We start from the raw sequence: 16,968 nt of genomic DNA, 5'->3' as shown, positions 1-16,968 counted from the left end.
TTATCATGACTAAGGAAGTACTGAGTGTTAAAAATGAAGAAGTCTGCTTGAATCTTGAAGTACGAATGGACTTAGTTTTCTGTCTTGAAAAAGTGATACTTAGTCTGTATTCATTCTCTACACCTGCATCCTTCACACCTTTTACGTGTGGTGGATTTTCAAAACTGTGGAGATTTAATGTAAAAACTTGTTGCCTGGAGGAGTTTCTGCTCTGATTTTTCCTTTCTTGGTGTTATATTTGCTACTTTTGTTTGTGCTGGCAATGGAAGTTCATTTATCCTCATTTTGATCTGGGAGGAATTATTAAAATGGATGAAGCCATCCCCTTTGGAGATTTTTTTTTTTGTGCTGCCCTGGTGCACTGGATACACTGGTTAGAGTTGCAGGAGGTCTGGGGTTGGTGCTGGCCAGGTGGGAAGAAAGGGATTGAGAATTGAGAAAAGTGACTTTTGTCACTGGGGCAATGAGCTTTCAAATTACCTCGCCTGTTCTTTGATGCTCTTTCCTAAGTCACAAATTGTTACATCTTTGGATTTTACCTGTTAATGGGAAGGAAGCATTACGTAGCGAGTATGGAAGCTGAGTCTTCGTAAGGGGAGGAGAAGTGTTTTTTGGGGAGCGTTTAGAATATACTTTTGTGTAGGTGTCTATAGGTTGTGGAGAAGAGTAACAATTTTGCTTGCATGTTCTTGTATGTTGAAATTAAAAGCTTCCATGTGTAAGCCTCATACATGTTTTTCAAGGATAGTTATTTTTAGTAATGTTTTTAAAATCATGCCTCCCAATGTGTTTTAAAAACAATTTGGATTTACATTTCATTATGCATTGCTCATACCTGAAAGAAAAGTTTATGTAAGTTACTGTGGCTGAAGGACATGATTGGAAATTTTGAAATTTTTGAATCAAACTGCATGACTGCAGCTCTGGCTGTGCTTTGGCATGTCAGGCCCCATTTTATGTCTCATCCAGCCAACAAGCAGAGGAATCTGTGGCCCAGTGTTAGACAAAACATGAAGATTAAAGCTCTGTGCAGGCTGAATAAGCACCAGCTTTGTTCAGAAAAACTGAACAGTGTTATGTCTGGACATGAAGGAACAGAGCTTCCCTGCGCTTCAGATCCTGCTGCTGCCAGGTTTCCAGTTCATGTCATCATCTGCGGGGAGTGAGCAGGAGCAGGTAGGCCATTTTACCTTGAGGCCTGTTATCCAAGTACTTTGACAACTTTTTGGCTACAGGACATTGTCCCAGCACGTGGTTTCCCCCTGCAGCTGGGGCTGCGGGATCAGGGCAGCACAGTGCTGATGGGCTGGGTTTGTGAGAGCTGCCTGGTGGCTGCTCATGGCCTGAAGCCCAGCTGGATCCTCTTGTGGCAACTGAGAGAGAACTGAAGGTAAATTTAATCATGTGTTGTTTTTATAGGGCAAGATCATGATCTCTGTATAAGATCTGTAGGAGAGTCTTACTGTGGCTGATGCTTGAGCTCAATTTTTTAACGTAAACATGCATTTGAAGTCCTGAACTTTGTGAGTCTAAGGCAAAATGTATTGCAGAAGGAATAGTGCTCCCTTAGGGAGGGGGAAAAGGAGAATGACTTGGCTTCTTGAATATTTTTTTTCCTTTGTTAAGTGCAAGCTATCTTCCCTTTCTTGCTGATGAAGTAATGTGATGTGATTGGTAGCTATGTGTTGTATGAACACTAATGCACTGTATTCAGAAATAGAGATTAGATTAAAATTATGATCAAGTTGAAGATAAAATGCAAATAAATGAAAGGCAAAAGAAAAAAGAAGCCCTAACCCTGCCCTGATTATTGTAGAGCAACGGTCTACAATTTCTCTCCTTTCCTGTACCAAGAACTGGTACAGCATCTGGATGAAGGCTGATTAGAGATGTGTGCGCTAGTTATCTCAGGAGCTTGCTCACAGGTTGAGCCTCTTGCTTGCCTGTGTTAACTGCATTCTGGCTCCAGGCACACCAATTGGATTTCTTTGGGGTGAAAATAAAGCAAAGGATGCTCCTTAGCAGGTCACCTGATATTCCCCTGTTTGTTCACATTTTCTCTAGGAGACCAGACTGGACCTGGTAAAGCTATTTGGTACAGAGTGAAGTTAGTAAACACCTCAAAATGCATCTAGTATGGATGCTAGCCCATCAGTATTTCTTAAGGAAAGCGAAGTGAAGACTATGCTACTCATGTAACTGAAGGAAGAAAAGGAAAAGTGGTCATGAATATTACAGCACCGTTTATTTAGCAGATGCTCAGTTTCATTCAGAATTTAGATTTGTTATCCTTCTTGAATGTATCTAGCCATCAGGCTATCACGGGATGGATGTGTTGTAGGCATATGAATGGACACTACTCCACTTAGTCTGAATGAAGACTATGTGGGGGCAGGACTTGGTGACTTTGTCTCATTTCTTAGAGGAGTTTCCAGTCTTTCAAAGTTAGCCTACATTACAGATAACAAAAAAAATTCTTTTCAAAGAGCACGGGTGTCATAGATCAAAGCTCTCTAATGTTGGAGCTACAAATTCAGATTGGGAAGTGGCATTGGTGGCATTACAGTGACTATTGACATTTTTTTTTCTGCTGTAATTGCTTGGGAAGGTTTGAATTTAAAAACACCTGAATCACATTTTGTGGCTGCATTTACAACCTGACAGAAAGCTTTCCTTGACTTTACTTTTGGCTTTCCTGCCAAAACAAATAGGGCATTTAGAGCACGTGACCACAGTGGTTTGCCTTTTGCATATGCTTTTGTAAGGGAATCTGTAATTATGCTCAAGGGCCGATCCTGCCAGTCATGATTCTGCACGCGTTATTTTCAGATTACTTTAACATCAGATGTACTGTGATCATGTGTGCCTTTGGTTGCTTCAGTACAATACCCAGCCTTAGGGATGAGTCTTCTGACTCTAAAGAGGCAGTGCTTTTACTGCAGTGCCTGCAGCCATAGCCTCACTGCTACCGCAGGTTCCTTCTAAAAGATGAGTTTGACCAAACCTGGTTCCTTTTATGAATTTTGTAACACTGAAACAGAAAACTGATTTTGATTTCTGTGATAATGCTGCTTGGTAATTTTTGGTCAGTGTTGACTGGAACAGAATCGTCTGAGCAGAGAGGCATTTTTTTGTGGCGTTGCTGTTAAGTGATTGGAAGTAGTGTTCTGATTTGAGATTTTAAAATCAGTAGAATACACTTGGACTTCTACATTAGCCTGTCTAACCATTTTCTGAACAAGAGCTAGATTTCTTGGAGTTTGCTCTCTATAAAAGCAGCGAGCAGTGGAGCTGCATTGGCCATCTGCTGCAAGGCCCAGAGACTCTGAGCCTACAGTAAGGAAAGTAGTCTGTCTAGCAGCAGTACATTTGTCTTGCACTGTGGCAAAACCTGACCCAAGATTAGCTGTGGTCTGGGGACCATAATCTGCATGGCACTCTGTCAAGGTTTAGGGAAGCCCTTGAAGAAAATGAATATATTGCCAAAAATCAAAGTTCAGCTGTGGTCAGGATGTGGTCAGAATGTGGAAATTGTTCTGATCTGCAGTTCTTAGTGCTGCCAAATTCCTGTTGGTACCAACAACAGATTTTGTCTGATCTGTTGCTGCTCAGATGCCTAAGTCCTTATAGCACTGTGGCTTCTTTGAAAATGTGAGCTCTTCTAGATCCTTTAGTCTCATATTCCCAAATATTTTATCAGTGACATCTCTGAGATTGTCTTTCTGTCTGCTCAGCACCTATAAGTTACACTCATGCTTTTCATAGGGTGTATAAGCTGATATAGAGAAATGAAAAAGAAGGTTAAAACTGTCTCTGTAAGTGTTTCCATTTTTCACTCTGGTATATACCTGAAGGTAGTGCTTGGTAATGTTCTCCTACTCTGGACTTAAAAACAGCAACCACAACCCACATTGTTGTTATTTACATACATAAGCATATGTATAAACATTTATCAGACTGATAAAACAGTTTGGGTTGCCATTTTTCTTTTCTTCAAATTTACTTATTTATTGTGTTTTGCCATTATTCCACTGCAGAGAGAGGCTTGGAGACCTGGAGTTCAAAGCTTGACAAGAGAAGTGGGTGCAGTGAAGAGTGAGAGCTGTGTGCTGGTGTGTAACAGGTCACCCACTCCCTCTAGCCCTGGAGATGTTTCTAAATTGTTCTTCTGTGCAGCCAAGGAGAACAACATTGTTATTAGTACAACATGGACTAAGGTTACACTTCAGCCTTGACTTTCTTTGTTGAAATTGTAGAGTTGCTTGAAGTTCAAGGTCTGAGAATGACTCATCTAAAAGGATAAAACATACAATAGTGTTGTAGTGTATCTACTTCAAGTATTTTTCTGAAAAAACCCAAACAAACTAAACAACCAAAAACATAAGAACAACTGGCAAATTACCAAAAATTCAAAAGCAATCAAAAGTTGTTGTTGTTGGTTTTTTTTAATCTGTGTCTGGAAATATGCCTATGACTTCCTTGTGAATTGATGAATTTGTTGGGTTTATCTTCATGTGAATTACTGGCATTCAGTCTAGCTCAGCCTCTTACTGGATCAGCTTGGTAAAAGCTGAAGTAAAAACTGATGGGCATGTATTCTCAAAGGAGTGAGTTCTTGCATTAGGTCACCTGAAAATGAGCGATAGCCTAGCATCGGAGTGTAATGGGTAGGGAGAGCAGTACTCACTGAACCACTGGGGAGGTGGGAAGATGGGTGCGGGAGGTTGGGAAGTGACACAACTGGAAGGGAATCTAAACTTCCTCAGCCAAGAGAGAATCTCCTCCTTTAAAAAATAATTTTTTTCCTGTATTTACTCTTGGAAAGAGGTATCGTGGGAGGGCATAAACTGTTCCAGTGTTGGTTAGAGAGGTTGATGTTTCCTGCCCTTGCCTACTGACTGGGCATGCTGGTGAGTTCAGGCCTAGCGGTCCGGCAGCGTTGCGCCTCAGCCACAGCAGCACAAACCGCTGAGTTCACAATTAGATTCAGTAGCTGCTACTGGTAGACCTGCAAGTGTGTGCCTCTCTGCTCTCATGGTCCTTTTACTTTGAGGTCTTCACCTGAATGATGAAACCTGTCTTGAACTTCCCAATGTCTCCCCACTGCCTGCTCTGTGCCCTTCTCCTTGTTTAACCCAGGCTGATTTTCGCAGCCTTCATGAGTGTGGTTTGAGCTACCCATCTCCAGCTTGTTTTGCTGCCTTGGTTTGTAGTTCAGTTTCACTGTTTTCCCCCACTGTTTAGTAAGGCTATTGAAGTGGTGTCCAGAACATAACTGAGGAGTTCTTCCTTTAATTTTGACTTTGGCTTTATTTTTGACTGCATTTTTAGTGTTACTGAGATTGGACGTTGTGTTTTGGGTTTTGCTACTTCTATTTGTTGCTAGTACTTGCTGTGAGTTGAAAATACTCCTGTAGATTCTATGTACTTCTTTTTTTGATCTATCAGGCAGTTCCACTTTGGTTTATTTTAATTAATGAGATTTGGGATAGAAGCCAACGTATGCTGTTAGTAAAAACTGAAGTAGGAGCAGTATTCTTAACAGATGGGTAGCTTGAAAAGCTGCCAGAAATACAAGAATCACAGAGGAAATCAGCAAATGTTTATCCTCATGTGAATCAATCTTCGTTTCTCAAGATCATGTCAAAAAACCACAAGCTTGGAGTTTTATAAGCTTAGCGTTGCACAGAATTCATTCTTCTTTTTTTATATTGATTGCCACAAAGATCTTTGGTGCTGACGTTGTCTGATGAGGAGTGCATTTCCAAAAAAGCCAGCAAACTCAGTTGGCAGAGTCTGCAATGAAACTTTCTCCAGTAAGCCAATTCTTTCTTCAGAAGAGGAGGTTTTCCACTGGACTTCTCATCCCCAGCACCTTTGGATAGGCTTTGTAAAATTGAGATGTTATTTGGTTGATTTTCTTGTGCTGTATAGGTCTTTATTCTTTTTTTTTTTTTCCCTTACACTGTGCAGTGGTTCTTGTCACTTAGTAAATAATGGCTGAACAACATTCAGACCTTTGAAATCAGTTCAGTTAAAGCATATACTATATACAAATATGCTTTCTATGATAGGGGCTTTCTTAATTATCTCATCTTGATTGAATGGCATACATTTTAGCTCTGTGAAAGTTGCATGTATATACAAAAATGGAAATGGATTAGATGTGGCAAATTTGAAAAAACATTGTACAAATACATTTTTTTGAAAATGTGAAGAGTTTCTTGTGTGCAAGTAATACTGTATTTTCTGAATAGTGGTAAATATGAAAAATGTTGCATTCTTGTGAAGGAAATTTCCTATTAGTTTCTAAATCTGGCTGCTCTTAAGAACTTTTCTTTATGCATCAGCCATTTAAATATTTGGAGATGAAGTGGATGTCTGTTTTTGCAAAGCTCTGGTTCTTACTCAGGACCCTGTTGTAACAAAGACTGGTATTTCTCAAGGTGGACAGGAAGGAAGCAAAGCAAAGCATGCAGCTGTGCTGACCTGACTAGAGCAGAAATTCGGAAACAGGAGAGTGAGATGGCGTAGGACAGACTGTACAGGTCTGTAGACTGTACCACACCACCTCTCCTACTCCATAGCATTTGTTCTTCCAGGATATATTTTGGGTTCACTTGCTATTTCACCTTCTGATTTCAGAACTACTTTATAAATATTTCTCATAAGACAGTGGGAAGAGATCTGTGAATGCTCAAGTGATGCAGAGAATTGCGTGCTTTCTTTACTGAGATCCAGAATTTTTCTGTGAATTGTCACATTTACTGCAGAGAAAATAAAACTATATTTCTATTCTGCTTTAAGGTATTGGCTTTCTTTTCCAAAATGTTTTGAGTAATAAAGACAACAGCACAGTAGGTATTTCTTACGTGAATGGTAAATACAGCGCAAGTACAACTACAAAAGTGTGTCAGAGAAAATTAAGTGAAGGCACTTGCTTGTGAGAAACTGCAAGCACTAGGCAGTGAAATGAAATAACTGGTTCTGCATTTCTAAGGTGTTCAACCTGCTGTGATTAGCAGAAATGCTGCTACTAGTTTGCATTTTCTGATCTGTGTGTTTTTTAATCAATAAAGCATTTTCTTTCATTTTCATTTTTCATTCAATAAAATGCTGTTGCGTTTTCCTAAAAGACTTGTCTCAGGTAGTTGAACTTGTACTTCTGTGTTTCTGCTTATCTCAGAATGCTGAGCTGGAAACTGGCTGTGCAAGAGCTGGTTCCAGAACAGACTTCATGCATCAGTCTCAAGGGCAGGGGCATCTGCATCAGATGGGAAGGTAGATAGTAGAGCAGGTACAGCCTGATAGGTTTCAGTGGCTGATCTTGTGCTCCAGAAGTCTGTCAGAGTCCCAGCTAATAGAGATGCTAAGCAGTGCTGAGTCCAAAACGTTACAGTCACTGGTTTTGTGATGCTTCTCAGGCTGAAGACTGTATTTCTTAAAAGTCATCAGCTATCTCATGAATAACTACTACATTTAATTTTGATGCAATCAGTGGATTCTTACATGCTTGCAAAACCTCAATTAGTTTTTCTCAAATGTGCATTTTGCATTCTGGTGGCTGAATTCACTCACTGCTCTGTCATTCAAGAGGTTTTTTTAGCTCACGACATTACCCTGTGATCATTTGTTATTAAAGCACAAAATAGGCTTCAGACTGTGGAAGAATGCAGAAGTCTCTGTAGGTGAACAAAGCAGAAGCCTCCAGATGCCAACTGGAAGGACTAGATTCATGCTGAAGCAGAAATTTTGGCAGTACTGTTGAGTTTTTTTCCTTTTGCAAGGTTGTCATGCCTGGACAGTTGGCCATACACTGAATGCAGAGGATAGCCTTGTTTTTAGCGGTGTGCGGCGTATGGCTGAAGTGCCTGTTTGAAGTAGGATTTTAAAAGAAGATGATAGGTTTGTGAAGAAATGAAGGCCTGGTTATATCCAGAAATAAACTCAGATGTTTAGCAGCTGCACCCACTGTGGCAGTGATACTCAGAGGTCAGGTCTGGCTGGAAGAAATAAGCCACAGAGCAGTGATGTAGCTTGGGTCTGATTTACAATATCCTACAGTAAAGAGAATATGGCCAGGAGCCAACTGTTGAGTGTTTGCAGATGTTGTTTTACAGGATGTATCCCATGTTGCTGGCAACATGCTAACGATGGTCCTGGTATGCAGAGTTCATGGCATATGGCAAGAGGCTGGAAGTAATAGAAGCGAATGCGATGCTCAGTGTTTTAGCACATAAACTTTGTGAGCAGCTAAGAGAAGTTAAAGTACTCCAACCACAGGGGAAAATAAACTATAAGGCTTCCTGTGTTACATAAATTCTTTTAAATAGCATGAGTTGTGCGATTGAAATATGCTATAAACTTTCACGTGTTAAAATCCTCATTATCTTTACACATCTCGAATTGCATGCTAGGGGGAAAATTAACTGATTAGTTGAGTATATTTAAACGTAAAAAGAGATTTACTCTAAATGAAGTATGCTACAATCATTTTTTTCAAAGTCTCTTACGAACGTTACTTGATTTAAGAAAAATATTTGACTTTGCATTCCAAGGTCTTTGCTTTAGAATTTACTTTAAATCTTCTGTCATTTAACCTTGAGGGTAATGACAGGTTGCCTTATGCATTGACAACGAAGACGTTAAGACCAGCAGCATTCCCAAAGCAATCTCAGCAAGGCTTTGCTGTCTCTTCAGATCTTTTTAAATTCTTTGGAGGCAGCAAAAAGCAGGTCATGTGAAGCATGTCCTGACGCATTCTCAGTGGGATGAGAATGTCCTTTCTGGCTTGTGGTTCTACAACTTCCTTGGGGGTGCAATGACCTTTGTCCTTGCCTCTGCTTGTGATCAGGGGATCTGCACCCACTGTGAGAAATTTTGAAGCTCCTTTTTCGTTCAGATGTGAGGAAAAGACAAACGTGGGACTTGTTTCCTAGCATATGACTTTGCTGCCGGTGTTTTCTTTCTGGCTTGCGGGCTCATTTGATTCTTGCTGGGAGGGGCAAGTTCCACCTTAGCGATGTGGCAAATGTTTTTACAAGTTTTGGGATTCCTAAAACATGTCACTTTGGTAAGTGAATCAGTTTTGAGGAGAAATTAGAGAAAGCCAGGAGGAGTGAGCCTTTCAAGCTGTGAGGAATCCCTATTCTCATTAGGGTAAGGACTCTAAAGTAGGTTTCAAAAAAAAAGAACTCATTCAGCATATTTAAAATGGCACCATTAGCCATTCAGATTGTGCCAATGCTGGCAGCTTTCCTGGTTAGTTCAATGAGATTTGCATGCAATCAAATACTTCTTTTAACTGGGAACTTATTTAGCTGCATAACTTGAGGAGCCCGAGGTTTGACAGTCTTGGCCTCAGTATCTATTTCGCTTGTGTACTGTTGATTCCATATAATCTAAAACTATTTTCACACTATATTTTTTAGAAAATAAGGTCAAAGTTCCTTAACAGAGAGAGTTTTGGCGTTGCTGTGTTGAATGTTAGTATCTCAAATGAATAGTATGAAAAATTAATATATTTGTAAGAAATACATAAAAGGGTTATTTAAGAGCCATATGCCTAGCTGTGTTAGAAGTGTGTACATTCATTTGTCTCAAATGAGAAAGGACTGCATTGCTGCTCAGCTCCAACCTGGACATGTACCCTTGACAGAAATTAAGGTATTTGCACCCCAGGTCAGGCAAAGACAAGCCTCTCTTAGTTGTATGATTCATGCATGCGTGTGTGTGTGTGTATACATATCTATAAAGTTACACACTTATAGTATAGACTTAGCTTTGAATCTGTCCTGTACTTCATACTTCACTGAGCTACGCTCCCTTTTTTGTTCATAGCTTGTTAGTAGTAACTGCAGTTAGTAGTAGTCTGTGGACCACCCAGAAAATTGTTCAGTCTTTGAATCATCTTCTTACACAAGCTTAAGTGAGTCCTCTATGAGTAAAGGAAAGTATCACAGGATGGAAAAGGCCTGGAAGAATGTGTCTTGACAGGCTTGCTTCATTCTGTTGTCTGGCTGCTTCCATGCTGGGTAACAGGAATAAGTATAGTAAACTAATGTCTGTGTACTAAATCCTGACATCTAACTAGATTTGTATACAACTTTTCTTCTTTTGTTACAGGAAATACTGGATAGTTCCCACAATGGAGGATGGGAAGCCCGTTTGGGCTCCACACCCAACTGATGGGTTTCAGATGGGCATGATTGTGGACATTGGTACTGACTACTTAACTATTGAACCTTTGAATCAAAAAGGCAAGGTAAGTGTCTGATAAGTGAAGGAACAGAGAAAAACCTTAAATGTGTGTGGGTGTGTGTGTGTATATATATAAATAAATAAATAAATATTTTAACCTGTGGGCCAAATGTTTTCCAACATCCACCATTACATGCAGCCTGAATGAGTGGGGAAAAGGTTTTCTGTTCTGCTGTGCTTGGCTAAGGAACTTCATTCTGCTTTAGATTGCAGGGCAAGTGAAATATCCCACTGATAACAAGTGCATGCTTTCTGTCAATTATCTGAATGTGTATGTGCTTAAGAAGGATGGGGAGACTGAATCTCCATGGTTATTTTGATTCAGTATTGTGTACTTGATGTTTCTAAATTTGAGACTGGTTCGGAATCTGTTGTTGAGATTAACTTCTCACTTTTCTGGTAGATACATATTGAGAGAGTCCTGCAGGAGTGTGCTAAGCTCTGTCTTAGACTAGGCAATTTTCTGTTACATTGCTAAAGATTGAGTGATGAATCCTCTTACCTTGAGTGCTATGAAGTGTAGCATAATGTCAATCAAAGGTCTTATGGAATTGCTACACTAAATTAAAGGTAAAAGAAATATAATTTCTAAAATGAAGTCCTAATTAATGTGTTCAAGCTGCATCATTTATCATGACATCTTTCAAATTCAGTACATCATAATTAAATGTCAGTTTTTACAGAAAGTGCCTTGTTACTATTAATTATCCTAATTCAGATGGCCAGCATCCCTGTTTTTACTAGCTGAAAAAAGGTTGTACGTTGTTTTAGAAGTTGTAAATTGGTCTTTCGGTATCTGATGTATGCTGTTTCTGACAATTTGGTCTGTTTTGTAACTGCAGATATGGAAAGGCAATTTTTTTGATAACTTTTTTTTCCCACGTCTACAGTAATAGAGAGTGCTTTGTCATAGATCAAAAGGTTATGCAGCAGTTCTTCCTTTGGGAGGAATGTTTTTGGATTTTCTTAAAAAAAATATATATATTTTTTACAGGAAGTAGGTTTTTCTTTCCTTAGAAGTAAAAAGTGTAACATCTGATGTCTGTGTGTGAGATAAGATCTGTACGTTTGGTGCATTCTTCGGTCTGGGAAAAAGCAAAATTATTCAGATAAGAGTATATTAAGTATTCCAAAGTTGTGATTAAGTAGGCTTTTACTGATTTAAATGATGTTGACCCCTAGCCCTGTTTCTGTTTATACCCCCAAAAGGTTCTGATGTGAGCAAAAGTTCACATATTGAAAACAAAAATAGTTGATAAAGAGAGTCTTGAATCTCTGTTTATTTCTAATATGTGTGCTGTCTTGGGAGCCCTCTTTTGCTTCCTTCCTTTTTTTCCTTCTTTCTTCTTCTTCTTATTTTCTTAAAATGGATTCTAAAATACAGATATTTTACCTTCATGGTTCACAGTGAACAATGTGCCTTCATTCATGTAAGGGACCAAACATTTCACAGTTAGGCATTTAAATTCAGTGGAGATTATGGTCCTATACTTCTGAGTACCACACTTATATTCACAGCGGTGGAGCAAAGCATTATCTTCATTACCTTCTCAGTCTTTCCAAAGTGACATCAATTTCCTTTTATAGTGAAATGTTTTTGACTGCTTTTGTCTTTTGAACAAGACACTGCTTTTTGTGCACTGGGGCCACTGGTTTGAAGAAGTCAGCATTTGAACCCACGCTTATCAACTTTGTTTACTCAAAATGACAGCTGAAAAGTGCTCTTCAGTAAGGAGTGATCCAGCAGCTCCAGAACTGCCTGTGATAATTACAGGGAGGAGATGAGTAACCCGATCATGTAAACATACCCGGGCAGTGTAACTTATTATTATTTTTTAATCTGGGTCATTAACATGTCATACGTATTCTCTGGAGAAGCTGGTACCTTACTCAAGATAACTAACTGAAAAGGAAATGTGCATGTATGCTTCTCTTGATTGTTGCCTTTTATACCATTAATAGTTAATTAAAATGCGTTGTTAATAACTGCAATAAATGCTGTGAGGCAGCATTTTCCTGCTGTCCTAAAGCCTTCTCTTCTTCCCCTGCCCACATCAAGCCATGGCTTTGCAGTGGCACGCACCCTCAGCCATGTCAATGGAGCTGTGTAATGCAGCAAACTAGGTCAGACAGGGGATCCGCCTGAGCAGCCGAGAAGTGGAAAATTTCCAGGATGGCAGCAAGCAGCAGCAGGAAGGAGGACCTAGGGCATGTGTGGCCACAGACTGCTTTGTGTTGTGAAGCCCAGCCTGGACTGGTGGAGGTAGCTGGCAAACATGCTGATTTACTTACGAACCAGCAATAGCATTTCTAGATACCACAGCTCATGTAGAGCTAGCTACAGTATTTACTTATCCCTGCCAAGGCGTCTAAAGAGAGATGGGGATCTGAATAACCAAGGCTGTGTTGTGTAAGAGTAATGCACGTGGTTGAGAGCTTGTTATCCGAAGAGAGGGTGCACGAGCTATGTGATGGGAGTTGCTCCCCAAATCTAGACTGTGGGCTTCCAGGGGTGGAAAAACAGGAAAGAAAAGAGGGAATCTAGAGAGTGGTTTGTGAATGAGTGAGGTCCCATCAGGATGGGAGCCTGCGTCCTGCCTCCTGTCCCATGTTGGGGTGCCAGGAGGGAGGCAGTGGAAAGACAGCCTGTTGTTATACTTGGCTGATGCTGCATTTACACATTTTGTATTCAGAATGTATTTTCAAACTTATCAGAAATCCTGACCTTAGGAACTGTTGAAAATAGCTGCTGTTGTATTGTTTGATGCTATAACAGGGCAAAGACAAATCTGAGTGTAATATCCAAACAGGGAATTTAATACTTTCCTAGAGGTGGCAAATCTGAATTAAGTGATTAGGGAGATGCCTCAGAGGGGCTTGCATCTTCAGAGGCCTTTCTAGGACCCACATGGTACTGTAGTAATGAGTTTCTGGCATTGCTGGGGAAGCACCTATTGCTGCAGACCCCAGCTTACACCCCTGTTGTGTTCACCTGAGAGCCACCTGATGTCTCTTGAGAAAGTCTCTGAAGGGTTCTGGAAGGCTCTGTGGGGCCCTTATCCTAGTATGCTCTGAATAACCAGAAAGGCATTTTACCAAGTTAAGTATAAATGAATAAATGTGCTCTGAAAGTAAGGATCAGAATGTCCAAAGTTCAGTGTTTTCAAGCAAAGGCATTATTTTAGCAGTGAGTTCAGCTTGCGTGAGCAAATAAAGCAGGCTCTTATCCACCAAATGAATGGTGTTGCTTTAAGTTGTTCTGTGAAACGCAGCTGAGAGCAGGGATGTCTCCCTGTCTGTATCTGGAAGGTATAAAGAAAGGCATGGTTACACATATTGGATTACATGGCAGAAAGAAGATCCTGCTTGAACGGAAAGATATCTTTTTTCACTCATCTAGTTTCTGGAAAAATTGTTAAGATTGCCATTGGATTTCAAGGCTGCCTCATTACAAAAAGGAAAAAAAAAGTCTACACAAAAACCCACAAATCATCTGCTTTGCCTTCTGAGACCACTTCATAAGAATAATATCCTCTCAAGTTTTAGAAAGTTTGTCCTAAACTGTGTTTTAAATTGTTTTTGACCTGAAACGTTTTCCTCTTAAAGTCAATTTACTTTACAGGACAACAATGAATATATATATTTTTAAAATGATAGTTATATGATAGCTTACCTATTTTTCTTAGGTTAGATTTTAATGGCATTTAGCAATATTTAGAGCTTTACATCTTCTAAATAATGTACTTGCCTACACAAGAAGTAATCACCTTAAACATAAAGCATTGGAGCAACCATGACAGGAGTAAAATTCTTGGTTCACATAGTTTAAACTATTCTGATCTAAAAAAAAAATCCATCAGGAGAACAATTGTCTTTATATTACTTATTAGTTTTGACATTCATTAATTATTTAGATATGATACTATACTAAATTAGATAAGACACGAAAGGCTTGGGGAAGGGCATCTGGTTTGTCACAAGCTGTCTCTGCAGCAAACCTAATATGCAATTTCTAGCAATTATTTCAAAATTTCCATTGTGTGAGACAATGAAGGAGGACAGTCAGTATAAATTCTCATTAATTTTCATTGAGATTTATCTTTGATCAGAAAGCTGAGATTGAAAAAGCTCTTCCTTCCTCTTCTGAGATAGATGTGGTGTAACTGGATTGAGATCTGTCAAATGTTGGAGCATCAAAGATTTGTGAAGTGTTACAGAGTAGCTGCATATCATGTTTTCTCCTTTTAAAAAAAAATCTGTCCTTAGTACTGGTTAAACATCAGCAGACAAGAACAAGTGAAGTTAGATTTTTGTGAAGCCAGTCAAGCTTTCTTAATCTTTTCTGCTGTTTCATTCAAAATGGATGAAAAGAATGAGAGATTGTGGAGTCTCCTTCTCTGGAGATGTTCAAGACTAACCTGGACTCCTACCTGTGCAACCTGGTCAAGGGAGCCTGCTTTGGCAGGGGAGTTGGACTGGATGATCTCTAGAGGTCCCTTCAAGCGCCTACAATTCTGTGATTCTGTGAACTGAGTATGTGAGAAATTGTTGTGTACCCAATAAGGTACACCTTTATTGTCAACAAACTTGCAGAAAAAATGATGGTAATATATTCCAACTGCAGTGCTTTGAGAGGGAGGGAAGGGCTCTCTGCTCTGCTAGAACCGAACTGCTGAGATGGGTGACATTCGGGTCCGCCACAGCTTCGCCGGACTCTGAAGGAAGGTGTTCTGATAAGCATCCAAGTGTTCCGAAGTCACCATGCAGCTTCCTTTCCCTTACAGAAGCATTTTATGCTTTTTTTTTTTTCAATCCAAATAAGGAAATGGCAAAATATAAATTGTTATGACTGTAATCTGCATACAGCGTGATAACTCTGTAGGGAAGGAATATTGCAGAGAGAATGTTTTTCAACTGGCAGAAATTACTTTTGCTCAGTGATGTTATTAATTTGTGCCTCTTCAGAGAGAGCTGGAATGTGCAGATGTTTGTGATGGTCTAAGTTACAAGATCACAGTTACTGTATCTTTTGTAGTGAAGCGAAGATGAGCTAATTGCTGTATTTTTTCCTAAATTTCCATGTGGGATGCTTCTCATGATACTGTCTTGCTGGATACAAAGTTAAACAAGCAAATTTCTCATTTATTAGGATCACTCATTTTGATCTGGTTGGTTGTCTTTTAAAGTAGTAGAGAGAGTAAACTAGACCTCTTATCTGCATTTCCACAGGGAAGAGGCCTGTAACAGCATGGGGGCTGTCATGTTTAATTGGTACAACAGGGTTTTTCTTCATTCCTAGGTGGCTCAAGCAAGCTATTAATACTGTAAACAAGAAGTATAATTGAAATCTTACCTCTTACACTATCCTGCATATGCTGTAATACATGCATTCTGGGATGTTTTTTCCTTCATTTTTACAGCAATGTGAATTGTGATTTCTGGAGAATAAAGGAGAAACAAAGTTGTTTTTAATATGAATATTTCCACTTTGACATGAACATTTGATAACTGCCTGGTTTTATACCTTTGAAGTATAGGGGCTGAAGAAAAGTCTCGTTTAATTTGAATACCGATTTGCTGAAGAAAATGATCACAATCCTGAATTATGGGAATTGGGGATATAGAGAATATTGTTTACTGAATATTTATGTTTTAAGTGAGAATGTTTTATAACAAAATGTGAATATGACAACACTACTTCCACTGAACTAATAATTTCATTTTTCTTCTTTTTCCTTCATCGCAAAGCTAAGGGAGTTGTTCATTCTTTAGAATTCTCTTCCCTTTGCAGTATTGTTAGTTTTCTCATCCTTATTTTTGGCATTGTCTCTTGTTTGCCAACGACTATGTGCAATTTTCAAAAAGGATCAAATATTTTTGCAGTAAGAATTTATATTACAGCAATTTTTGTGGTGTAGTTCAGTAACGCAAATGATGCAGTTGTTGTCTACACCTAGTAGGTGAGTATGATTTCCAAAGCTGTTATAAAGCTAGAAACTTCAGTTGTGGTATGTTTACTTGCAACATGATACAAGACAGTCCTTATTTTGAAGGAATTTTGACAATGTTAATATTTTTCATCTAACAGACTTTCCAGGCTGCTATCAATCAAGTGTTTCCTGCTGAAGAGGACAGTAAAAAAGATGTGGAAGATAATTGTAAGTTACAAATTTAAAAATAAATTATGCATTTGAAAAAAAAAAAAAAGTGTGAGAAAGTTGTTTGCTTGTAATATTTCCTTTTTGTGTTGTTTCTTTGCTTGAAATTGTGTACGAACTTTACTAACCCCTTAAATTGAAAGTAGGCCCATATAAAATATAATCTATTGCATTTTTTTTTTCTAAAATTTTCATCCATGCACTTTAGAGGAAACCCATAGTTACATGCGTTATTCTCAGGTGCAATTATTACTTGACTGACTTTGGATATATGCAGCATCTTGATCAACTGCAATGAGTATTTTATGATTAACTATATCTTTTACAGCAAAGCCTAAGAATTAATTACTTTATCAGCCTCTGTATTTTACTGCATTTTCCTGCATGTAGCCCATTCATTCCTCAGGTAGCATTCCTGAGGAAGCACGAGTAGCTGAAAATGTCAAGATAAGTTTTCAGAATTTGGAGATAGGAATCCAGGCCCTTTGGGGTTACTGGAAATGTAAATGGGCTATACTGAATCAGGTCAAGGAGTGATGTTGGAGAAGGA

General features: G+C 39.1%; 1 protein-coding gene across 6 annotated transcripts in view; it reads left to right on the top strand.

Moving 5' to 3' along the window:
• MYO6 (myosin VI) overlaps positions 1-16,968 on the top strand; it is a 97,912-nt gene that overhangs the window by 16,042 nt on the left and 64,902 nt on the right. For all 6 annotated transcript variants that reach the window (XM_085217772.1, XM_085217771.1, XM_085217773.1 and 3 more), the window contains 2 exons: positions 10,126-10,264; positions 16,349-16,418. In XM_085217772.1, the coding sequence (XP_085073898.1) occupies positions 10,148-10,264; positions 16,349-16,418 (187 nt within the window). In that variant the 5' untranslated portion in view covers positions 10,126-10,147. Of the gene's footprint in view, positions 1-10,125; positions 10,265-16,348; positions 16,419-16,968 lie in introns of those variants that run through there.

This window comes from Meleagris gallopavo, chromosome 2, assembly GCF_905368555.1.
Source record: "Meleagris gallopavo chromosome 2, MGAL_WU_HG_1.1, whole genome shotgun sequence".
NCBI classification, from domain to species: domain Eukaryota; kingdom Metazoa; phylum Chordata; class Aves; order Galliformes; family Phasianidae; genus Meleagris; species Meleagris gallopavo.
This window is presented reverse-complemented; position numbering and strand designations above follow the sequence as displayed.